General features: G+C 40.3%; 1 protein-coding gene across 2 annotated transcripts in view; it reads right to left on the bottom strand.

The window, feature by feature from the left end:
- The window catches only part of NKAIN3 (sodium/potassium transporting ATPase interacting 3), a 418,418-nt gene extending 398,431 nt beyond the window's left edge, over window positions 1–19,987 (bottom strand). For both annotated transcript variants that reach the window (XM_084865070.1, XM_084865069.1), the window contains exon 1: window positions 19,736–19,987. In XM_084865070.1, coding sequence (XP_084721196.1) covers window positions 19,736–19,789 — 54 coding nt within the window. In that variant the 5' untranslated portion in view covers window positions 19,790–19,987. The remainder of the gene's footprint in view (window positions 1–19,735) is intronic.
- Window positions 19,988–25,967: the final 5,980 nt, after the last annotated feature.

A 25,967-nucleotide genomic window follows, 5' to 3' on the forward strand; every position in this document is an offset into this window, starting at 1 on the left:
ACTCTTACTCCTGACCATGCTTTTGAGGTACCAACAGCTGAGTACTCAGTGAGGCCTTTTTACTTCTGCTTCTCCAGAAATCCAGTGGCTCCCAGGATTACGTGACATCCATCTCCATGTACACCTCTCAGTCCTGCAAGAGTCTCACTGTGTGGGCTTCACAGAGTCTCACTGAGAGCATCGTGGTCCAGTTCACAGTATATCACTTGAAATATAACCACACTTACTCCTTATTCCTTTGTGCAACTCCCTCTTAGTAACTTGTTTAACAAATTTCAGTTCTGACCTCCAATACCTGCCTCCTTTTTTTTAGTAAGACTGCTGGTTTCTGGGTAGGCTCCAGAGACCTGCTTCACATTCAGAAAGTATCTTTTAATGGCTTCTTTCAAGGTTATAGTCTTCTACTACCTGTTGCCTACTGTCTGAAAAAGCATCATCTATTTTGTTCAGTATTCAAGTTGTTTATGGCAAAAGAATAAATTCAATACCAGTGACTTCATCTGTCAGAAGCAGAAGTGTACAGGTAATTAAAGGAGGATTTCAAATATAATTAAAGTGAACTTTATTCAAGGAATATTCTAAATCCATTTTATTTTATCTTAATCCTTTTCATAAAACAAAAGTTTTAAATCCCCTTGTTTTGGATTTCTAATTGGAAAAAAACAGCTTTTTATAAGTAAATTTCATCTTAACTTTAAAGATGACTATATCTCAGAGAAGATGATAAATTTTAATACCACACAAGCTTTGTTTAAAACAGAGTGATTCATCTTCCTTTCATATGAGAGGTCTTTTACCACCCACAGCCCACAGTCCAAAGGAGAGTTTGCAATACTGGTCAGGATTGTGAATCCAGGTGGGTAAGGATTGTGTGACTGACATTAGTAATCATCAATAAACCCTGTCATCAATAAATCCTGTCTACTTATATCCCTACACATCCCAAAAAAAACTGCCTAGATCTAAGTTTACTTTTGGGAAAACCAGATGCTCTAAAATGCAAACTTCTTTCTCTTTAGTTACAAACTAGTAATTACACAGATTCAGAAAATAATCTAAGAGAAAGATATTTTGTTTCTATAATTGTTATCTAGTAAACCTTTTGACAGGTTTATTAAAAATTTAGTGGACATATACTTGTTCTTTAATAGCAAACTTATATTATATTTAATAATATCTATGCCTGACTTTTAAAAGTAGTTTTTTTTTTTAACATTTTCTGAAAAGAGCATTATACAAATAATTAAAATTTAAATTAGTGATCAATAATATTTAAGTATTATTAATAATTAAATTACATATATCAAAAGAAAAAAGTATATAACTCAAAGATCAAAAGAATAGAAACATATATGGCAAAAATATGGAATACTAGGAAAAATAAAATTCAGAAAAATCAGAATATGCATTTTATTCACCATTGAAAATAAAGCATAGAAATATTAGTTGGATTATAAAAAATTTTAAAATAATTATTTTATCATGATGATTGACTTACACAAATTAAAAATGCTTCAACTGAAAAAAAAAAGAATTGAAAATTGCCATTCTCATTAATTTAAGCATGACTGCTAGCAATTATAAATCCCTGGACTTTTAATCTTAACCTTTCTAAGCACTCTACTGAATACAGCCTGAATGAAGCAGATAAACTAATAAATTGGGAAGGCCAACCTAATACCAAAATAGTGATTTTAATAGACAAAACTGAAGATGTAGGTAAATCCAAATTAATATGAAGCATATGCATATTTTATAGCACATCATCTCTCATTTTTATAACTGGTCATTAGGACAGAGCTTGAAGTCATTAGAAGTACAATAATTGTTTCTTTTTCTAATTTCTCTTCTTATGTCTGGTGATATTGCCTAGTAATGCAGAACCTTGTCACCACTGTAAAATATTTGTTCCAAATTACTAATTTAAAAAAATAATACTCAGAACTGGAAAAATAGACCTACACTAGTCACCTCCTTGCTCTCAAGTATGAATCATTTTTCCTATGTTACAAACCTATTGGAGCTTCTTTAAGCCCAAAAAAAAGACACCCTTAGTTTCTACAAGGCTAAGATATAGCATCAAAAAATTTATCTTTCTTAAGCATCTACAAAGTCATGGAAAATTCTAAGAAGAAAACAAATGGTAAGTTTCAAATACAGAAGAATGAATATTGTTCAATATATTTTCTTCATTTAAGCATTAAAATAGTTAAAAGGCTCACATTAAGGTAATATTAATAGAAATAACTTTCTGATAATATATTATCAAAATTGAATTATTATTGCCCTGGCCAGTGTAGCTCAGTTGGTTGGAGCATTGTCCTGGGCACCAAAAGTTGGCAGGAACGATTCCTGGTCAGAGCACATATCCAAGTTGTGGGCTTAGTCTTCGTTTGGGGCACATATGAGAGACAACCAATCAAAGTTTCTCTCATTAATGTCTCTCTCTCTCTCTCTCTCTCTCTCTCTCTCTCTCTCTCTCTCTCTCTCTCTCTCTTTCTCTCTCTCCTCTTCTCTCTCCCCTTCACCCACTCTTATTCTCTCTATAAAATAAAATAAAATAAAATAAAATAAAATAAAATAAAAACATATCCTCAGGTGAGGATTAAGAAAAAGTATATTACTGAAATGTACATTGTGATTGACTAAATAATATTTAAAATATAAATTACAAAAGATTCTCCTACCCCTGAAACATAACTAATATTTGACCACGTTTCACAAAATTTAAATTTACTCTTAGTTCTTCATCCAAACTGGTCTTAAAATAAAAAAGGCAAGATTTATGTAATTTTTAAAAATTGAAGCAATAATAGATTTACAACGTGAGGAAAATGGCAGAGAAAATCTCAGATCCAACTGAATTTTATCACCTGTAGAATTCACAGCTGACTCACAGGTATCACATCACAGACAGCACCCAAGCTCACTAATGATTAGTGAAGGGCAATTATAAAGAGTCTCTTTGAAAACTCCGTCCTGCTCCTCAGACTGCTTCTTGAATAGGCCCATCAACCTCAGTCTATAAGACTTGAACACTAACATAGTTTCTAACAGCTCAAGGCTGAATGCCTGGAATGACTTGCCAACAGCAATATAAGCTCAACTATAAGAGGAAGATGCACACAGCTCACCTGGGGGGTGGGGAGGAGAGTGCAACTGGAGTGCCCAGCTCAGGTGCACAAGGAGGCAGTGCCACTGGGCCTTACTACACCTACTACATTAGGCCATTCTACCAAGTCCAGGAGATGCAGCAATGCTACCTAATACATATAAACAAACAAAGGGTCAGGGGAGGGAAGAAGAAACATGTCTCAAATGAAAAGACAGAACAAAACTCTAGAAAAAGAACTAAACAAAATGAAGACAAGCAATCTATTAGATGCAGAGTTCAAATACTGATTATAAGCATGCTCAATGAACTTAGAAAAAGAGTAGATGAATTTAGGGAACTTCGACAGCCTAAAAAAGGACAAGGAAACCATAAAAAGAACAAATTAGAAATAAATTATACACTAACCGAAATAAAGAACAATTTTCAGGGAATCAACAGTAGGGTAGATAAAGCTGAGAATCAAAACAGCATATTGGAATATAATAGAGCAAAAGATATTCTAAGAACACCAAAAAGAAAAAAGATTTTTTTTAAATGAGGATTGTGTAAAAAGCCTCTGTGACAACTTCAAGTATACCAACATTCACATCATGAGGGTGCCAGAAGGAGAAAAGAGAGATCAAGAAATAAAAACTGCCGAAATCAGTTTGGCTCAGTGGCTAGAGCATCAGCCTGCGGACTAAAAGGTCCTGAGTTCGATTCCAGTCAAGGGCATATACCTTGGTTGTGGGCACATCCCCAGTAGGGGGTGTGCAAGAGGCAGCTAATCGATGACGCTCTCTCATCAGTGTTTCTAACTCTCTATCCTTCTCTCTTCCTCTCTGTAAAAATCGATAAAATATATTTTAAAATAATAAGAAGAAAAAAAAAAAGAAAGAAAAAAAAACCTATTTGAAAAAATAACAGATAGCTTCCCTAACCTGGTGAATGAAATAGACATTCTAGTACAGGAAGCACAGAGGGTCCCAAACAAGATTAACCCAAAGAGGCTACAGTAAGACACAACATAATTAAAATGCAAAAGTATAAAGACAAAGAATCTTAAAAGCATCAAGAGAAGAGCAGTTAGTTACCTATAAAGGAGCACTCATGAGACTTTCAGTTGATTTCTCAATAGAAATTTTGCAGGCCAATAGGGAGTAACAAGAAATATTCAAAGTTATTAAATGCAAGGACCTATAACCAAGAGTACTCTACCCAGCAAATTATCATTTAGAATGGAAGGACATATAAGAGCTTTCAAGAGAAGAAAAAGCTGAAGGAGTTCATCACCACCAGGATTACATGAAATTTTAAAGGTTTTTCCTTTATGAAGAAGAAACAAACAAAGATTAAATATACAAACAATAAAATGGGAATAAATAGGTATCTAAATCAACAATTGAATCCAAGAAACAAAATAAACAAACAGAACATAAACAGACTCATAAATACAGAGAACTTAGTGTTAGATGCCAGATGGGAGTGGAAGCCAGGGAATGGGCGAAAAGGATGAAAAGATTAAAATGAAAAAATTGGTAGTTACAAAATAGGTATGGGTATGTAAAGTACAGAATAGGAAATACAGTCAATAATATTCAAATATTTATGTATTGTGTCAGATGGATACAAAATTTATTAGAATGATCACTTAGTAAGTTATATAATGTCTAGTCACTGGGTGTACACTTGAAACTAATATAATAGTTATAATAGTGTATCAATTATAATTAAAATTTTAAAAAATACTTTGGTAAAAAAATCCAGAGAGAATACTCTGAATGTGTTTCATGTTTGACACTAAGAAAATAGGAGGAATATGTATGCTCTTATGAATGACACCTAAAAGTATTAGTTATGTTTTAATGCCAATTTTTAATCTTTTCACAAATTTTCAAAAGAACAGTAAGAATATATTATTTAACAAAGCACTCTAAACTACAATGTAGCCACCTATCAATATTGGAATGCCAATACCGCAGAATGTTCTTACAGTAAAAATTTAATACCTAGCATTTGGATTACCAAACAATTGGGGGGAAAACCAAGAAGACCTCCACATGAGCTAAAATAGGAATAAGTTGTTCTGCAGTATTCATACTTCATCATAAAGTATTACTTTTATTTTACTTAGCCTAAAGTACATGGAAGTTTTAAGAAGATAAATGAACTTGTTTTGACCCAAGTTTTTATGACCTTTCATGAAATCCTGACTCTGATGAGAATGTATGATTATGCATAATTTACATGCTGGAGGTTCCATCTAAAGGCAATGTCAGCAACATTAATGAGCATGTGAAACGCCACACAGGTCAAAGTTGCTGACCTTAAGTAACTTGCAACTGAGTAGAATTGACAATATATGGCTGTGGTAGGAAAAGCATATCTTAAAGTAGACCCATAGAGCTTGATAAGTGCTAACATTTCCAAATTGTGACAATAATTTACTTATTTGGGCATTAAAGTTGAAGGTCCCAAAGCTTACTTTCACAGTCCTGTAACTTTGCTATGCTACATACGTTAACTAGAACAGACTATCACCTGCAGAAAGGAACATGATCAAAGATAAGATAATTAGGAGTGTGCCCAGCTCAGCAGTAGAATGGGGGGGGGGGGGAGGGGGCGGGGGATGGACTGCTTCAGAGGTATATCATCTAAATTCTTTCCAAAGCAATTTTCTAGGGAATTAGAATATGAGAAGCTATAGAACCAAGAGAGAAGTCCATAAACTGAGCAATTTTCAGTTTATCAAATAGCTTTGTTGCTGAAAGTTGGTTGCTCGCCACTCTTTTAGTTTCAAAAAGGTTTGGGGAAGCCCACAAAAGCTTAGTAAAGTTTTGAGCAATACTTATCCACCATACACAGGGGTTTTATTGAGCAATAGTCTTATAGATTGCATAATTACAGGGAAAAAAAGCATTTGTCTACATATTAGGTACATATAACAAGAAAAGAGGGCCTTTGACCCCTGGGGCAGTGATGACAGTGAAAAATGTTGTATAGGGCATGCCTTTCAGATAGTAGCAAAGAGGGCTCATGTTTAGTGACCAGATGAGAAAAAAAGTTTAGACACAGGTGCAAGAAGTCCAATAACTATATTTATAAATGTTAAAATATTTCACATTAACTATTTAAAAGAGGACATCACTCAAGTCAATCTCACTGGGTCTGACCTTCCCAGGTTTCTGACATCATATATATCATCTGGCCACCCAATGGGCACCAAACAAAAATAGCCTGTGTAGCATAGTAGAGAGAACCTATGTCTAAACAATCATATTCACAATTTTAAAAAAAAAATAAACAAGTGTCAAAAATGTTTACTTTGCAAGTGGCATATACCTATTGTGTGTCTGTAAATGTTCACTGAAAGCTGCATGGTTTATTTCTCTGGTTACAATAATGCTGTGCAATGGTTAATTTTTTTGCGTGTCAACTTGACTGGGCCAAGAGATGCCTCGTTGATAAACATTATTTCTAATGTTACAATATGCTGGCGAGGGTGATTCTGGGAAGAGATTGGCATTTGGGTCCATAGACTGATCACTTTTAGGAATGCTGGTGGCACCATCCGTCCGGTGATGCCCCGAGTAGAACAAAAGAGCCAAGGAAGGGAGAATTCACTCTCTGTTTGGGCTGGGGCATCCGGCTTCTCCTGCCCTTGGCCATCAGCCCTCCTGGTTCATAGGCCCTGAGACGCAGACTGCATTACACCACCAGCGCTCCTGGTTCTACAGCTTGTAGACTGCAGATGGCAGGACTTCTCAGCCTCCGTTATCATGTAAGCCAATTCCTATAATGGTCTGCTGATATATATTCTGTTTGTCTGGAGAACACTAGCTAATACAGGCTGTATCTATCCTTTCAGACAAAAGCCCTAATCTGGTCTCTTCTTCAAATCTTCATAGATATAGTTTCCAAAATCTTCCTCCATAAACTTCATAACACATCCTGTTCAGATACAGTATTTGAACTGTATCTGAATTTGATCACACCATCCATTTTGCCGAAGAAAATAATTACAGAGCAGTCGCTGACCTGACTTCACTATGGAGAGAAAGCAACTGAGGTAGTAGAAGGAAACATGCATGTACTCTCAAGCTCCAGGTAGTAATTTCAAAAATAATCTGAGAAGTCGACAGTTAAGAATGGATGATGGATACACCTAAATTAACGTCGTACACATTTCCTGTAATGACACCTTTTATGCACCTGTTTTATCCACTGGGTGCTGCCACATGGCACAGGATTCTGACATCACTTTTCTCTTATGTGGAGGAAATGGCCCTGTTGGGAATGTCACATGGCTCCTTTCGCAGCCATCTGGGTGGGAAAGACCAGATCATAAAACATACTGCTCCAGGTGGCCCTTGAGAGTCCCCATAAGAGTGTCATACTCACAAAAATACAACTGAGGTGAGAATACATGGTGTAACGCAGGTGGATGGCAGTGGTTACAGGAACATCAGCACAGGCACGTCTATGTTGGAATGTTACAGTCACCATGGGCAGCAAACCAAGTGGAGCTGCAACTGTATCATTACCATGACCTTGCAGGATGAGGGTGCTGCCTGCTGAGATCAGTCTATATCTTTTCCAAGTAGGAAGAGGCTGATGTGGGCAGCACAAGTAACAGATGTAGCTGAGCATAGCGCTAAGTAGACATCAATTGCATCTCAATATATGGGAGGCTCACTCCAATAATATAGGGTAGAATCATGAGTTTGGGGTTGTCAGACCTTGGGGACCACTAAGAAAGCTTGGGAACCAAGTGGTAAGGAGGCACAAGGGACCTCTGGTGCAAGGTGCCCAAGTTTCTCTAGTAAGCCATTTTGACATATTGTCTTTCATTCTTCATAAGTATGTGAGCTAAAATTTGAGTGGTAACAATTGAAGAGCTGAAGATACTGATATATGTACTCTCCTGACTTAGTATCGGCTCAGGAACTGGGGTGAGTCAGAACGTGCAGAGTGAGGCAATGATGGCAGGAATTAAAAAGGAGGGTGGGGTGGAGGGGAGGATATTTCCTTTCAATATTCTGAGACAACTCCGGTGATACTAATCATCTACCATTAATGCTAAATAAACTGAATCCCTTCATTTCTCCGTCTGAACTATTTCAAAATTGCTTTTAAGTTTGAGTGTACATTTCACAAAATACTTCACTAAGAAAAAGATGAAACTGTCACATTCCTTTGTTTAAATATATCAGATCAATACTGACAAGAGTGAATTACTACACATCATATTTATGCATTCCAATATTCACTGCTTAAAGAACATGACATTGATGATTCATCTTTTGTGTGTGGTTTATTACTGTTCAAATCTTTATCCCTAGGACTTTTTGCAAATTATCATTACACATAAGGTAGTTTATACATGAATCTGTAGTTTAATCCTGCCAAAAACATTGCTCCCCCTACAACTTGAATGTAATAGAAGAAAATAACTCAAATATCAGGAACTCCCAGAAATGTTCAATGATCTTATGCCTCAGGCTTATAAATGAAGTCTATAAAATTTTATATGGTTTCTTGTACTGTCTTTGTCACATACATTTAGTTCAATCCAAACAATCTATGTCTGACTTTCTGCTGCTATGTTGGGTTAAGTTTTGTCATATGAAATGCTGCCCTTATGGCACTAATCGTGCCTTCTAGTCATCAGTCCCCCCATGAAGTCAGCCTCCAGTACTCACTTTGGAAAAAATTGTGGCTACACAGCAGCTAACCATCCATCAGCATAATTCTCATGCCTCTGGAATAACAGTTCTCTATCACTTTTCCTTCGTTTTGGGTCATGGAAAACACATAGCCATTGCAGGTGATGCTTGACCCAAATCTAAATTTCAGATTACCCAATTAAATATAAAGTAAGACACATATGAGCTACCGAAGTGTGCTTCTATCTACATTAATAAAAGAGAGATATGCAAACTGCCTGTACCTCCGCGATGCCCACCAGCCAATCAGGAATGAGTATGCAAATTAACCCCAAAAATATGGTGGGTTAATTTGCATACACAGATGCACAGTGAAGACTGAAGTCTGAAGACTGAAGACTAAAGATGACTGAAGACTGAAGACTGAAGAGGCGTTGCTTCTCCGCTGCAGCCAGAGCAAAGGCCTGGGTCCCAGATGCTGGCAGCCAGGGGAAGGAAGACCTATTGCACAAATCTTTGTGCAATGGGCCTCTAGTTTATAAATATTTAAGTACCATTCTCCTGAGGGCACTTTAAACCTTTCATTGGTAGAATGGCAATTAATCAACACTTCAAAATCAAATTAAATTTTATAACTAAAAATAAAAGAAATATAAACTTTATATGTCTATAAATATAATTATCTGTTTAGCTTTGGTGTTTTCTTGAAAAAAAAAATCAAGCCATTACTCATATCTTAAGTCAAATCCTCAAAACTTCTGCTTGCCAATACAAGTATCATCAGTAGTGAAGGAGTTAAAAAAAAAAAAAGTATATATAAAGACAATCTTGGACTAGTCAAACAAGCATTAACAATTCATGACCAGTGCTCCTCTGTATGGTGTAGTCTGTGAAATGTTACAAAACATTGTCTCCTGCTTGCGAAATACTTCAAGAGAACTCTATGTGTGAAGGACAGGTCCCTGAGGATGACTCTGACTTTGTATTTCCAAACACAACCCTCTTTTAGAAGAAAATACTTCCAGGGGGTCTTTGCAGGCATCCTAATGTTCTAACATTCTGAGGCTTCATCTAATGCTTTCCTCTAATTGACCCTGCATTTAGGATGCTCAGTCAGTTGTGTGGCTGCCACACTCAGTTCTTTAAGAATTATATACTCCAAGGCCAGGGTAGAGTTTCCCATTAGAGAGCAAAAAGAATTTGAGGTTTAAACTTTTATGGGGAGAGAGGATACGTGTAAGTAGAGGTCCCGATGGTATTAGAGGATTACCTCTGGATGGTAAAAGCATTGTCAGAAGTGGTTCATCAGTTGAAGAAAATAGAGCATGTAAAAGGTGCAGAATACTTGGTCTGAGGTATGCTTGCATTTCATCCTTTTGTTTCAGGGTAAATTGGGGTGCTTCCGGAGGGACGCTAAAATTAGATATCAATCATGAGGAAAGCTATCTTTTAACAGAAATGGACAGAAAAAAAGAGCTGTTTCAAGACTTACATTATTATCTCTTTTTATTACTCAAATCACCTGGATCATAATTTTAAAATTACATTTTATGAGAAACTGCTTGCTTAAATAATTACTCTTTCCAACTGGTTTGGCATGAGGCCAGAGAGAAAAAAAAACTCTCTTTTATTCTAGTCATAAGATAACACACAACATTTTGTTATCCACTTTTCTCCGCTTCTGAGGGCTTAAGTCATATCATAACATATGATTTCAATATATTGCTTAATTTCTCCACATTTCAGTTTTCTCGCCTATACTAGTAAATAGGAATATGCATATTAATATCTGCTTCATAGAGATGTTATAAGAATGAAACAAGGGAACCAAGGTGCCATAAGATTTCACTGCACATTATAACACTGGTTACATTTTAAAATTCATAAAATACATTTAATGAGCCAAATATCTTTTCATGTGTTCCCAAGTAAATCACCTTCTCGTAGCTTCCTTCAAGATCAAATATTTAGCATTTCAATGTGGGTACAATGGAAAACTGAAGCTTGGAAGCCTGAAAGAGCCAACTGTGATATAAGAAGGTGTTTTGATCTCTTCACCATTGATTATTTGACATCCCTGTGGAAAAAGCTAATTAGGACCAATAATGTAGACAGGTGGAGGAGCTGGGCATTGGAGGAAGTCCTCTCTCCTTCATGGGAATCAATCAACACCCATTAGCCAGAAATGACTTCCCTCATAGTGAGGGATTCTAGAGTCTCATAAGTCACCTAGAGGTGAAACTGATGAACCACTATCATTTCTGAACCATTTAGTCACAAATCAGTTACCAACTACCCTGTTTAGAGAGATCCTATAGCTACTATGTAAAAAGAATTAATGATGGAATTTTGAATATAAAAACCAGTGTCACGCCAGTAAATGTTTAATAACTGGTTCTGAGGGTGTTAGGAGGGCCTGATTAGCAGTGTTTGTGTATTTTCTTAATGTAAATACTAGCACTACATTCGAGTCTTAGCTACCAACGTGATGTAACCAGATGCAGAGTTGGAAAGAGATGCTCAATAGCACACTGTTATATAGACTTTCTACCATATCGATGCAATGCTTATCAAATAACCCCTGGAGCATAGTTGAAGTACAGTACAATGAAGTAAAAGTAATTAGGAAGGGTTGAGTTTGGGACATTATTACCTTTGTCTTTAATGTAATTTAACATTTACATAATTAATTTTTAATACAGGCTTGTAGAATTTCTGTAACTGTATCAGTGAAGTCTGCCCAGATGGTAGGTGCTGACTCAAACACATTGCTGCCTTCATCTGTTACTCAGCATCCAGGTAAAAGACAAAGGTGTAGAAAATAAGATAGAAATAGAAGCACAAAAATTTTATTTAAATATAGTAAAAATTTCCATTCTCGGAGATTTTTATGAATCAATGGAAGGGTCTTTGGTATTGGAGATTCATAAAGTTCTGCCATAGCACCAAAGACGAATCTAGATAATTTGTTGAGGCCCCATCAAATCTCAGCTATGCTACCTTTCATAAACTATAATTTGAAAGTGCTCCCTCATCAAGGATTTCTATTTTAAACACAAATTGAGAAAGAATTGTCATCAATGAGAATTTTATATTTCCCATGATCTTCATTATGACCTGTTACAACTATTATAGTTACCAGTACAGAAAACATAACTGGAGAGTAGAGCATTCCTCTTTGTACTTAATTAACTGATTTATCCAGTCACCTCTACAGCCTGGGGCTTCCCACACGCAAGCACATATTATAGTACATATTAATCAATACCAAAGGATAGCCATGTTTCTAATTACCGGAATAGGGAGAAACTGTCAGAAATATATTTACACCTTATCATCACATCCACTGAGCTCATAGCTCTTATAAGAATGTGATAGCTAAAATTACACTCCAATGCCCTTGTTAACAAAGAAACTGGGCATCTGCATGAAACCATTCATAATGCAAGTGTACCTGCAGAGAGAGTGGAGAAAAAACATTCAAACATTAAATTCTACTTAATAATTTAGGAGTACAATTAATCAGAAAAAAAAAACATTCTAAAGAGTGGCTCTCTATGCACAAAAGACTACAGAAACTAGAAAAACTGACCATGATCTTGCCCCTGCTTCCCTTACAATGGACCATCTAATTCGTGTATGAAGAGCCCTGGTCAGTACCTCCAATCCCTACTGTCCACAAGCCTACGCCCATATTTCCCTTTCCCAATAGATGTTTCTCCTCCAAACCAAAGAACTGGTGATCTTCTTACCAAGTCAAAGAGAACAGCGAACAACTAGCTCAAGTGTCTCATCTTCCCAAACTTCTGTCATTGAGTAAGACTCAATGCTTTCATCAGAATTTTGTTTTACAATACCCATCTTAAAATATCTGTTCTCCAGTACTTTATGTAGGCCAAAGATAAGAATGTTCCTTTAAGAGTACTTAGGGCTACCTCCCATTTTATTTTAGTATCTTTGCACAATATATAAAAAATGTACATTGGACACAGTGCTATGTGTCATTAGCTTGCACGTCCATTTAATTGGCATTTTGAATATTAGTCCTTGATAAAATGTTTTCTGTTAGTCTGATGTTATATTCTGTTGTAAACTCATGACAATTTACACATTAAAACCAATTAGTATTGATTGGGTTAAAAGCATGAATTTTTTTATGCACCTCAGAAAGCATGTCCATTTCAACTTTACCAAGTATTTGCCAAATAACCTCCGTAAAACTCACATTCAAAACATTGAGTCCTGTTCTCATCTACTTTTACACTCTCTCTTGAGATGACCTCATCTAGGGCTTTAAATGCTAATACTGCTCATGATTCCTGATTCTGAGTATTCAATCCAATCTTGTCCTCTGAGCTCCAAGTTCATATACCTGACAGCTACTTGACTTCATGTATCAAAATCTTAAAGTGTCTAAAACAGAACCTTGCCCTACCTGGTTTGGCTTAGTGGATAGAGCATAGGCCTGCAGACTGAAGGGTCCCAGGTTCAATTCTAGCACATGCCTGGGCTGCGGGCTCAATCCCCAGTGGGGGTAGTGCAGAAGGTAGCCAATCAATGATAATGATTTTCTCTCATCATTGATGTTTGTATTTCTCTCTTCCTTTACCTTCCTCTCTAAAATCTTTAAAAATATATTTTAAAGCTGAAGCCGGTTTGGCTCAGTGGTAGAGCGTCGGTCTGCGGACTGAAAGGTCCCAGGTTCGATTCCGGTCAAGGGCATGTACATTGGTTGCGGGCACATCCCCAGTAGGGGGTGTGCAAGAGGCAGCTGGTCGATGTTTCTCTCTCATGGACGTTTCTAACTCTCTATCTCTCTCCCTTCCTCTCTGTAAAAAATAAATAAAATATATTTTAAAAATTCTATTTCCACTAATATACTATATATATATATATATATATATATATATATATATATATATATATATATATTTAAATAATAATAATTAAACTAAACCTTTATATCTCCAAAGGAACATTTCTGCTATACCTCCACATCCAATTTTCCAACTCTCAGGAAAAAGTACCACAATTGCAATCTGTTATGCAAGATGTGTAGGTCAACCCCTCAGCCAGTCCTAGCCTAGGCTTTCTGCTCCTAAATCATATGTCATGTTCATCCTTTCTCCTATCTGCTGTTATATATGTGCCTGGCTCATATAATCTCTTATTCAGAACAACAGAAGAGCATCATGTCTCTCATTTCCTCTATTCCCTCTCATCCATTCTCTACTCAGCAATGAGAGTATCTTGAAACACAGAAGATACCAAATTTTAACTGACTCTTGGAGCCAGTAGAGCCTGCTCTAGGTTACCACTGGGTAGGCTGGCAGATCTAGTGTTCTTTCCATTAAAGTCATCTGTCTTTTCCCCCATCTTTCAACATAAGTAGTCCTAACCCCCAGTAAGGACTTCTGGGTGAAGGGGACACAATTCAATCTGCAACAAGACCATGAGAATATAATAATTCCTAGGCAAATTCTATACTCTGAATGTACACTTAAGTAAAAAGACAGCTGTAAATGGATCTGTATTTGTAGAATATTATAAGGATTCTAACACCAGTCACACTATAACTGAAGTTTCATTATTATCCATAATTTTAATTTCCCTAACTTTTTCTGCATCTTATGAGATGAACCAGGACATTTAAATATACTAGAAAAATGGAAAATAAAATATTAAGAAATATATTGCATAGAAGAAAAGTAAGAACTATTGAAATTCAAAACATGTTAAAGCAAAAGTATCAATATACACATCTACACAGTAAAAGAAATGTATTTCTGTACCCACTGCCAACTATCTATTACAGGTGAATGGTACAACATTTCACAAAACTTAGTTTAAAAACATGTTACCACAACAACAACACCATCATTCACACACCTGCCAACTCCTTATCTCAACATTATAGTGCCACAGGTGGTCACAAGATGGTTTGAATGTGGTATGGACAGAAAGATAAGTCGCCAGGATTTTTACTGTGAGAAAAAAACAATTACTAATTTTCTTTAATTTGAGAAGATGTTTTCTCAAATAAAACTTACAGCCCCTCAATGCGTTAAAAGCAGCTGGCTTTCTACAAATATTTTAAAGGTTTCTGTTCCTGTAGAATGTGAAGTGGATGTATTTTACTTTGTGGCACTGAATATTAGTTCTAATAGGAACGTGGCTGCCACCTTTCCATAATGTGATGCACGATGAAATGAAGCTCCCTGGGAAACTGTGACAACGTTTTGTTGAATGCTTCTTAGAGTCTGACTTCTGTGGTGTCAAGAAGACGTCTAAAACGCTATGGGAATAATCCCTAACAACCTTAGTTCAACACTTCACCAAAACCACTGTAAGAAAATGACTCTGAAAGGACATTGGGGCACAATGTCAGACTTTAAAAACATGCAATTGAGACTCATTTAAATGTGGCACTAAAACTAATTTAGTAAAAAGCATATGATCAGGTATTCCTTTTTATTTCTAGATCACACATATATGATAATAAAATTACACATTATTAAAAAAAACTAAAGTATCTCTACAAAAATAAATTCAAAAGTTCTTGGATGATTTGATGATTTGATGGATCTGTTACACAGTGCGGAACTGCAAAGGCTTTCCTTTGCACAGTTCTCTATAAGTGTGTATTCACACTTTTCTCTTTCTCTTTAAACTCATCTAGCAGAATTAAGAACGTGAATGCAAAATCTGAGGAAAACCCATTAATTTGCCCAGGGATAGAAGCATGGAGATGGGAGGTGGCCAGAGTAGGGGATTGAAGAATGCGGAAGAGGACTTGAAATTGCAAACCATTGCTCATCCAAATACACTAGCCCCAAAAGGATAACTTCCCTCCAATGATATTTGTCAATGAGATGCTTCACCCTGGAGGGTTGTTTGGATGAAATGTAAATGAGATCATAAGAACTTTTCCTTTGTTTCTGAGAAGAGGTGGATGTGCCATCTTTCAATGACCTGCACAGTCATTCCGCATCATTAGCATGTACTCTCATCAGCGAAAGTGTTCTGTGAGAACCATTCCTCTCTCAACACCCACACTTATTTACTCCTTCATAATCTCCTTCTTCCAACAGTTTATGGGAGCAGGAAAAAAAAAATATGAAAGATGGGGGAAAAGACAGATGACTGCAATGGAAAGAACATAGATCTGCCAGCCTACCCAGTGGTAACCTAGAGCAGGCTCTCCTGGCTCCAGGAGTCAGTTAAAATTTTAAGAATTTGTAAGCCAATTCATAAACACATCCATTCATTAAAAAGAAATATTATAAACTTAAACAAGTAAATCATATTAAAACAAATGTACTAAATATTTAAAATACACTCTGAGTGGCCAGATTGTTATGCTTTCTGAACACATAATCTGGCCACTCAGTGTATATCCTATATAATAAAAGGCTAATATGCAAATTGTCCCCTCAACCAGGAGTTCGACCAGTAGGCAGGCCAACCAACCACCCACAGCCCTTCCCCCTTGCCAGACTGGCCAGACCCACCCATTCACGAATTCATGCACTGGGCCTCTAATATATATATACATACAGATACACACACACTGAGTGGCCAGATTATTATGCGATCAGAGATCATAATAATCTGGCCACTCAGTGTATATTCCTTTCCTAATTATTTTATTGTGTTTTACTTGATGCTTTTGAGGTTACTTTATGCCTATTTTATCTGTGTGATGGTGTACTAGGCCGTGGTGTAATGGTGTACTTTGACTTGGTAAGATGGAAGTATTTACACCAAAGAGTTGGCAAATATTGAAAATCAGGGTGTAACAGTTTTGTCGATTGTCTAGACTAGTGATCAGCAAACTGCAGCTTGCAAGCCACATGCGGCTCTTTGGCCCCTTGAGTGTGGCTCTTCCACAAAATACCACCGCCTGGGCGAGTCTATTTTGAAGAAATGGCATTAGAAGAAGTTTAAGTTTAAAAATTTTGACTCTCAAAAGAAATTTCAATCGTTGTACTGTTGATATTTGGCTCTGTTGACTAATGAGTTTGCTGACCACTGGTCTAGACTTAAGAAAGCAATGGAGAGCTTCTCTCTAATAATGCATATTAAACCTAAAATGTGCCATGCCATTATTGGCAATAGCACACAAAAAATTACTAAATGATTTTCCAGTATTTGAAAACTGATTCAATTCAGCAAAGAATCTGTTCAGGTATTGGAAAAGGTCATCAAGAGGACGTGACCTCCAGGTGACCCTGGAGCAGCACCAGGACAACCAGAGGCTCCTCACCCCGTCCTTCCCTGGGAATATACATTCTGCCCACTGTGTTCACCGTAGGGGCCATTTCAAAGACAAAGCCTGGAGAGAACAATGTCTTGTTGAGACCATCTGGATGGTCCATGTAACTGAACCCCATACAGGTCTCTATATAATAAACTTTAAAGATTCTAGCAAGGGGAGGGGTTCAGAAATCAACTCATCTTACAACAGCTTCTATGGAAGTCACCTTGCTTCTTGAACCTGCTCCCTGCCAGTCTGAGTGGCCTGCCTCTCTCTCCAGTCTCACCTGGCCCTCCATGAAGGGGGGCAGTTTCCAATCTCAGCAGGGAACGTTCCAAGGTTGCAAACCATCATCATGTCATTGATAGAGTGAAGTTCCAATGCTAGCTTCCCTTTTTAATGTTCTTGTTTCTCTTCATAGAAAATAAACATATTAATCAGCATTCATGTCAGAACTACAGAACCAAGGAGTTCATCAAATTCAACAAAAGGATTCTGCCAGAATTAACTGGTTATATAGGATTTATAGTTAAGAGCATTACATGTTTTATTATTATTATTTGTCACATGAGTGCTATGTATCATATATATGATGTATTATATAATAATGTAATATATGCATACATGTTTTGTTTGATATCCAATTATTAAGTGTTTACTATCACATTACTGTCTTTACCAAAAACTACTGACTTGGAAAAGTTTTTAATTCTGAGTATCACCTTCCTCATCTGCCGGGTATGGGAAGGAGGCCTTCCTCAGAGGATAATTTTAGGAGTAAAATAAAATCGTGTTTACACAAAAACTTTATATGGGTTGCAAATGTTAATTGCTATAATAAATTCAGCCACTATGTCCCACCTCCTAAGATGAGTTCTCCTAAAGACTTGCAGGGCTTGCAAAGATGAATAATGGTTGATCCCTGGCCTCAGGTTATTTACATTCTAATGATGAGAGACACGTGTATATAATAAAATAAGTTAAGGGGATGAAGTGTATTCTGACAGAGGAAAAAGCAAAGCGCTGTGCAATTTCAGAAAAAGAAGTAATTGATTTTGCCTGGAGCACCACAAAAGATTTCATAGAGAAAGTGGGAATCTGAGACAAGCTTTAAAGAGTAAGACTCATTGGTAGCAACTAAGAAGGTATATGTGGAAACTGGAAGCATTTCAAGCCAAGATATGAAACCTCGAACACATTATCATCACAAACATTACAACACCAACTAAGGACATCATAATTGGACTGATAAATCCCCTGTATTGAAAACTCTTATCCAGTAATATAAAATGGCAAAAATTATATCATTATAGATTACACAATCTAATATGTCTATCTACAATCTTGCATAGTCAAAGGTTGACTATTTATTCAGTTTTTTCCCCCACTTATAAGCCATGTCCATTTCTAATAGCCAAAATATAAATTATCCTCTGGCCTTTTCTTTTTACAGAAAAACATTTATGTCAAGTGAGACTTAAAATTATTTTTCAAGAAAACTCTATAGACTATGTCCCATTGAACAGGACAGAAGGAACCATCCCTTAGATTTCAAGAAAAGTAGCCACAGATTTCAAATCTATAAATACACAAATTGTGCACATGTTTAGTAAACTGTGAAGAGCACATCTCATTTGAGGCTTTTATGGGAGAGCAGAACACTGAGGCCAGGGAAAGTGAAGCCTTTTACAACGTCCATGGGATCAAGGACTAACTACTAAAGGAAGAGGATCATCTTATGCCTTGGTTTATGTCTTGCATTACTTATTATCCTTCCCTGAAAAGCGTTTCCCTCTTGCTCTTAAAAAAATAAATAAATAAAATGCTGTGACTTTAAAAAAAACAAGCGACACTTTGAAGAAAGCTTGGCAGGGCATCTGCAGAGCCTGTCTTAAGGGTTACTGAAAGGGAAATGTCTATTAATCTCTCACACACCAAAGTCTGACACAAAAAGGTCTGTGGCCTTGACCTCAAGTGACAAACGGAACAGACCGCAGGGCCAGCCTGGGTCCCAGGAGGACACATGTTAAGAAAAGCATTCGCCCCACAATGAAAGCACTTTTTCCTCTCCCCTCGCCACTGTGCCACCAGAGAGCCTCTTCTCTCTCTGGTCTCTCTCTAATGACAGCTGTCAGTCTGTTGCTTTCTAAATGCGCAGCATTTCAGCAAAATCGAAGCCTAAACGGGAAGGGCATGGGGCTACAATACTTTGTTTAAAACACACACACACAGCCGGCCCCCCTTCCTGGAGACCCCCGAGTCCTGGGGCACCACCTCCCCAGCTGGAGGAGGAAGATCAGAATCACCTCGCTCTGAGCCAGGAGTCCGAGCTTCAGAAGGCGGACATTCCCATTAAACAACGGGGCTGCAAAGAACCCCAAAAGAAAGAGCCCCGAGAAACTTCAGCAGAGATGCTGCGGGTGCAAACGCCAGTGGTGCCACCCGGGAGCGGGAACCCGCTCACCCCCCATCCCCACCCCACCCCGCGCCCCGACAGGAGCCACCGGGTCTCGTGGCGACACCCGGCGGGGGCGCGGCGCAGCCCAGCGCGCGGGACCTAAGGACAGCCGAGCCCTCCTCCCTGGGGCGGCGGCACCCGGAGTGCCCGGACGGCGGGGCAGGGCAGTGCGGGTCCGGCCGAGCGGCGGGCAGGAGGGCGGTGGGGGTCCCGGCAGCAGGAGGGGCGGGCCGGGCGGGCCGGGCGCGGGGGGCACTCACCAGCTGCAGCGCGCACAGGCCGATGAGCGAGCAGCGCCCGGAGCAGCAGCCCATGGTGCCCGCGGCCGGCGTCCGAGCGGCGCGCTCCGGGGTCCGATCCGCGGCTTCCGGCGCCGCCGCCGCCTTCCGAGCGGCCCCGCGGGGCTCCGGGCGCAGCTGCCTCCCCGCGGCCCCGCGGCCCTTTGTTAGCCCCCGCGGTCCCGGCGGCGGCGGGCAGGGGTCCGGGCGTCTGGCGGGGTCCCTGCGCCCCGGTGCGGGTCCGCGGCTCAGGGAGGGGGGCCGGGCAGGGGGCGGGGGGAGGGCGCAGATGGCGAGTGGGTGGAAGTGTGTGCAGGGGAGGGGAGTGCGGAGGAGGGGGCGTCTGGAAAGTGCAGTGGGCTGTCTGCGCTGGGGAGCGCGTGAGTGCGCGCGTGTATGTGTGTGTGTGTGTGTGTGTGTGTGTGTGTGTGTGTGTGTATGGGTGTGTGCGCGCGCGTGTGTGTGCGTGTGTGTATGTGTGTGTGTGTGTATGTATGAATGAAAGGGAGTGCCACTGAGGAGGATCGGCCTGTCTGGGTAGGAGTCTTGGAGGAGAAAGAGAGAGAGAGAGAGAGAGAGAGAGAGAGAGAGAGAGAGAGAGAGAGAGAGAGAGAGAGAGAGAGAGAGAGAGAGAGAGAGAGAGAGAATGAAGGGATTAAGAAAAACAACAACTCAGAGACACGACAGGAGAGAGAGAGAGAGAGAGAGAGAGAAAGAGAGAGAGAGAGAGAGAGAGAGAGAGAGAGAGAGAGAGAGAGAGAGAAAATGGGAATGAATGGGAAAGGAGGGATTAAGAAAAAGCAACTCAGAGACAGGGACAGAGGACCGGGATGGTGATTCCGGAGGGGACGGGAGGGGAGGGGGCGGAGGAGGGTAAAGAGGGGCGGGGGACACAGGGTGATGGAGGGAGACTTGTGTTGAGCACACAATACGATGTACAGATGATCTATTGTAGGGTTGTTACACCTGCAGCCTACATAATTTTATTAACCAATGTCACCCCCCAATGAATTCACTAAAAATAGAAAATGAATAGGAAGGAGGGAAGCAGGGTGCAGGGTGGTGACCTCCGGCCGCCGCCGCCGACATAACTGGGGAGCCCCGAGCTGGGCTTTCCCGCTGGGTGGGGGTGGGGTCCGGGTGTTGGGAGGGTGGTCGGAGGAACACGCAAAGGAGGGGGAGGCGAGGTTTTGCTGAGCTGCCCCAGCGGCAGAGAGGGTGGGAGGTGAGATCTTGGTGTCCGGGGACGGGGACCCCAAGGCGAGCAGTGGGGGGCGGGCGAGTCCGCTGCTCTGGGCGCCGGGCGCGCAGCTCTGGGGGCTCCGGGCCGGGGTCACCCCATCCCCGGTCAGTTTCCCGGAGGCGCCCCGGCTGCAGCCAGGGAGGGAAAGTTGGACAGAGTTTGGTTCGGAGACCGGCGATGCGGCAAAGATGCGGCGGCTCCGAGTGAGGGAGTGAGCGCAGGGGGGACTGGGATGCTGGCGGGACCTGGCTCAGCTTCTCTGCTAAAGACCCTTTGGAATTGCCACCAGGAGAGAAAGAAGAGGATTCCTGGCTTTTTCAACGAGTGGAAAATGTTTCCGGGAGGAGGATAAGTAAGACTTCTTCCTAGAGGGCATTTAATTGTTTGGAAAGAGCTTGGACCTAAGACCTGGCCTCGGATAGTGAAGGACAGAGCGGAGGAGATGTGTAGATGGTGGCATCTTATCAGGGCTCAATGTCAGATTCCCTGGGTCCACGCGTTGTCCTGGGTGGAACTCAGCAGGTAGCTCAGCACGCCAGGAGCAGGGACAACAAGCCTTCTGGCCGTCTCCGAACTTAGCACAGAAACCCCGTTTCTAACCCACTGCTGCCCTCCTGGGCCCTAGTGGTAGATTAGTAAGAAAAGGCAAGAGAGCTTTGCGTTTTTTAAAACATGCCCTCCATACATGCAAACTCTGCTCCAGCCATCCTTCCAGCATGAAAGGGAGTTCTGGTTTTATTTGTTTGGCAATTAGCTGGCTTTTTCTGAACTGTGGTTTTGTTTGTTTGTTTGTTTGTTTGTTTTTGTTTTTCCCCAGAACATATAGTATTTATTATAACTTAAAACAGAGGTCTCAGAAAAACCCTTGCATGATCTCTTTGAAATCCTGGTAGGACACAAATAATCTCAGGATTTGTGTCAAGAACGTTCCGTGGTTAGGCTCCACCTCTACCCATGACCTGGGACAGGGGGAGAAATGCAGTCAGAAGCTCCTGACACCCCCTCTACCCCCGCCTCTTCCTCTCCCCCCTCCCCCCCACCAGCCTTTCAGGAATCAGTGAGCAAGGGTTATGGGGCCATGCTTCTTTTCCACACAAGAGCATAACCATAGTCTTCATGATGGATGAAAACAATAGAAAACACTGACCCGGACAAATAAATAATTGAGTACATAGAAAAGGACAGAACAGGAAGCTTGGGATCTTGGACCCCTCTGACAGCAGAAGAGGGAGAGGACATGAATAAAGCTATGTACAACTTCCAGAGATTAGTGCAGCCTCATCTCCAGGGATGCTGAATTATTATGATAATAAACATGATGACCCTTCCTTTCCTCTACATTATACACTGAGTGGCCAGATTATTATGATCTCTGAATGCGTAATAATCTGGCCACTCAGTGTATATCCTATATAATAAAAGGCTAATATGCAAATTGTCCCCTCCACCAGGAGTTAGACCAGCAGGCAGACCAGCCAACTGCCTTATCCCCTCCCCCTGGACCCCACCCATGCAGGAATTCATGCACCGAGCCTTATATATATATATATTTACCCCAATATACATTTATTTCATCATGTAATTAATTTATTTATTTAAGAAGGACCAAGTTTTGCAGCTAACATGCATTGAGTCCTTGCCAGAAACCAGTCTACCTGATTCATGCGTATTCACTTTATTTAATCCTCACAACAGCCTATAAACTGGGTGCTGTGAGCATCCCCAGCCAAAAGATGTGGCAATGGGAACAGGGACACCGAGAGGAATGCAAAGGCAGGTAACCTGGCTCCAGAGCTCCTTGCTGCATGCACCCAGCTGCCTCTGCAGGTCAGGACACTCCCGCCCAACTGCTCCACGGGAAGTGGGTAGTAATCTGCCTCCATCCCTCCTCCAGAGTCCGCGTTGTGATTTCCGGGACAGCGGAAGGTTCTCCTGCACCTGTCCCTTTCCCGCTGCCCCTCTACTGAGAGACCCAGTTTGCAGCTTCTTCCTTGTATAATTTGTCAGTTGAAAATGCATTTGGCTTTCAAAAAGAGGAAGAGGGGAGAAGCAAGGATAACACACTACTAGTAGCAAGCCTGAACATTGTAGGAAGCCACCTTTTTTTTTTTTGTCTCTGCAATCTCTTAGTCTCATTTTCTAAATCAAACTGCATCCTGAACTAAAGATCTTCACCCCTTCCTTCTTTGTTTCCTTCCTTTGTCCATCTTGCCCTCAAAAGGCTCTTAGTTGCTTCGTTTCTTTGTTATGGTAAGGGCTGAGCTGGTTCCCAGGTTTGAAAGTAAATTAATTACTTCCTTCCCTCACTTCCAGGGCTTGGAGGTGGGAAGGGAGAGCAGAGGCACCAATGGAGTAGAACCCACTCTGAAAGGGGTTGGCACCAAGTGCGGTCACTGATTTATCTTCCTGTGAGCGGAAGGGAATGTATAAAGGAGGATTGCCTGTCTTTTGGGGAGAAAGAGTAGAAAATGACAGAGCAATGGAAAGAATGGGCGCAGGGGAGGGTTTGGAAAAGTTGATTAAGGAGGAAATAATAATCTAAGTAGAACAGACCATCTGATGGATGGTTGTGTGGTAGGCAGTTCGAGACAGACTTGAGCAGAGCGAGGACCAGAGCAGAGGCCCTGGGGGCCTACCAACAGGCACAACTGGAGAAATAAGGACCCTGCCCCAGGGTAACCTTTCCTCCCTAGCATATCGCTGGCATTCCCTTCGCCGTAGGAAACATAAAATCTAACAGAGTACATTAGCTCAGGATGATATGGAGCAAACTATTTCTTTTCATATATGCATGATAGATTTTTTAATTCATCAGTGTTATCTTAATATGCATAGAAAATCCGCCCAAATTATACCAAGGCACAGAAATATACACTTGTTTTCTTTTCAAAACCAGTGACACAAGCTTACATTTCACAATGTCATTCTCTCCCTTTCCCCATGCATTCCAGAAATCTAGAGAAGTTTAAACAACCATTAACTACATCATTTCCTTTTATATTTCTGAATGGGAAAAAAGGAAATGAATTGCTAGTGAGGGAAGATGAGTAGTCATTTGTAAACATCACTGATATTCTGAGACAGTCTTGAAAATTAGAAGCGGCACTGGAGGCCAAAAGCCATCGATTCCCTTTGCATTTACTAGATCCCAAATGTGCCCTCAGAAAGGCCACGGAATCGCCTGAGAAAGAGGCAGCTCACCACAGGACAAGAGCACATGGCATTCGGCAGTGTCCTTTCCTCTTAGGTTGCCTGTATTACCTCCATAGAGTGAATGTGCTGAACAATGGTACGGAGCTGACAGACTTGGAATACAGTTGTAAATATAGCTCAGTTTTTCGTATGTCATATTTAACAAGCAAAGCGGAGACAGACCCATAGAGAGCAGGTTGAGAGCTGCTTTTACTTTCTTTCTTCACTGGCTGCTGCCAATTGTTAGAGGTCTAGCTAAGCCACTAGGCAGAGGTGAGGAGGGAGGTTAAGGGGCCAGGTTGGGGATGGGGTGGAGGGATTGAGCAAAAAAGAAAGAAAGAAACTATGGACAGGGACAACAGGGCAGTGATTGCTGCGGGAAGGTGGTTGGGAGGAAGTAGAGGAGAGAGATAAAGGAGGGATGAATGGTGATGAAAAACTTAACAAGGGATGGTGAACATAAAATACAGTGTACAGATAATGTGCACCTGAAACCTGGATAATTTTGTTAACCAGTGTAACCCCCCCCAAAAAAATCAATAAAAGATGAAAAAATACTAACAAATAAATAAATTGATTAAAATCACAAGTAAAAGGCAATTTGGGTTATGCACTACCCTGGTACCTGCAAACAGGCCCTTGTGTGTGTAATCAGAGTGGGACAGTGGTTTCCCAAGCAGCACCTCCAGTCTAGAAGAAGCCTTGTTAAGACAGGGGGTTGTAGTCACCGCTCTGGCTATCCCATTCCATCCCTTTGCCTGAATCATTTCAGTGCCTGTGGCCAGCTTCCTCCTGGCAGCTCCTGTGTTTCACATGCAGGTCAGGCTGATGTTCTGGAGAATTAGCCACTTCCCAGGAGGACCTTTTGGAATCCCCACTGAGAGGAGTTGGTATATTATAAGTGCCCCAGCTGCCTGGATCCTGGGGAAGATGAGTTAGACGTGCATATAACCTACCACTTCCGGAGTTGGAGTTCCCCATCTTTGGTGGCTCACCAGGGTCATTTGTCCCAGAATCCACCTTTTATTGGCCATCCCTCTTCCCGATTACATGTCCATACTCCTTTATGGTGGTTTCCAGGGATCACTGCCCAAACAAACTGCTCAATTAAATTCTTGCTTCAGGATCTGCATCCGTAAAAGTCTAAGACATGGTCATTCTCCCAGTCTTCTATTCTTGGCCCCAGCATCTTGAAGAAAAATCAATAGGATTTCATCCCTTTTTTTATGCCCGAAAACAACTTGAAGGAGAATGTGACTTAGCTCACAACATAGGATCAAAACCGCATATACTACCATGTTTCCCCGAAAATAAGACCTATTTACAGGTTTCCTTCTGAGTGAAATATAAAGCATCCTCCAGAAAATAAGGCCCCCCCAGGCTAAACATGAGAGATTTGGTCCACTGATTCTGAAAGAAATGGAGTCACAAGAAATTCACCAGGAAATTAGGAAATTGGATTGTTATAATGATGTTCCAGAAGATGATGACATGATTGTCATTGAATAAATGAATAAATTCTTGATATTGTAGGATTCACAGTTTGTCTGGTTTGTGTTGACAACTATCGTACTACTGTACCGTATACAGGTAATAAATTTCCTTTATTTTCACTTAACAATAAATGTGTACCATATTCTTCTTCATGGAAAAAATAAAACATCCCCTGAAAATAAGACCTAGCGCATCTTTGGGAGCAAAAATTAATATAAGACACTGTCTTATTTTTGGGGAAACCGGGTAGTAACTCATGATCAATAACCCAAGTGTCACGCTACA

This window comes from Pipistrellus hanaki (genome assembly GCF_964339955.1).
Source record: "Pipistrellus hanaki genome assembly, chromosome: 17".
Taxonomy (NCBI): domain Eukaryota; kingdom Metazoa; phylum Chordata; class Mammalia; order Chiroptera; family Vespertilionidae; genus Pipistrellus; species Pipistrellus hanaki.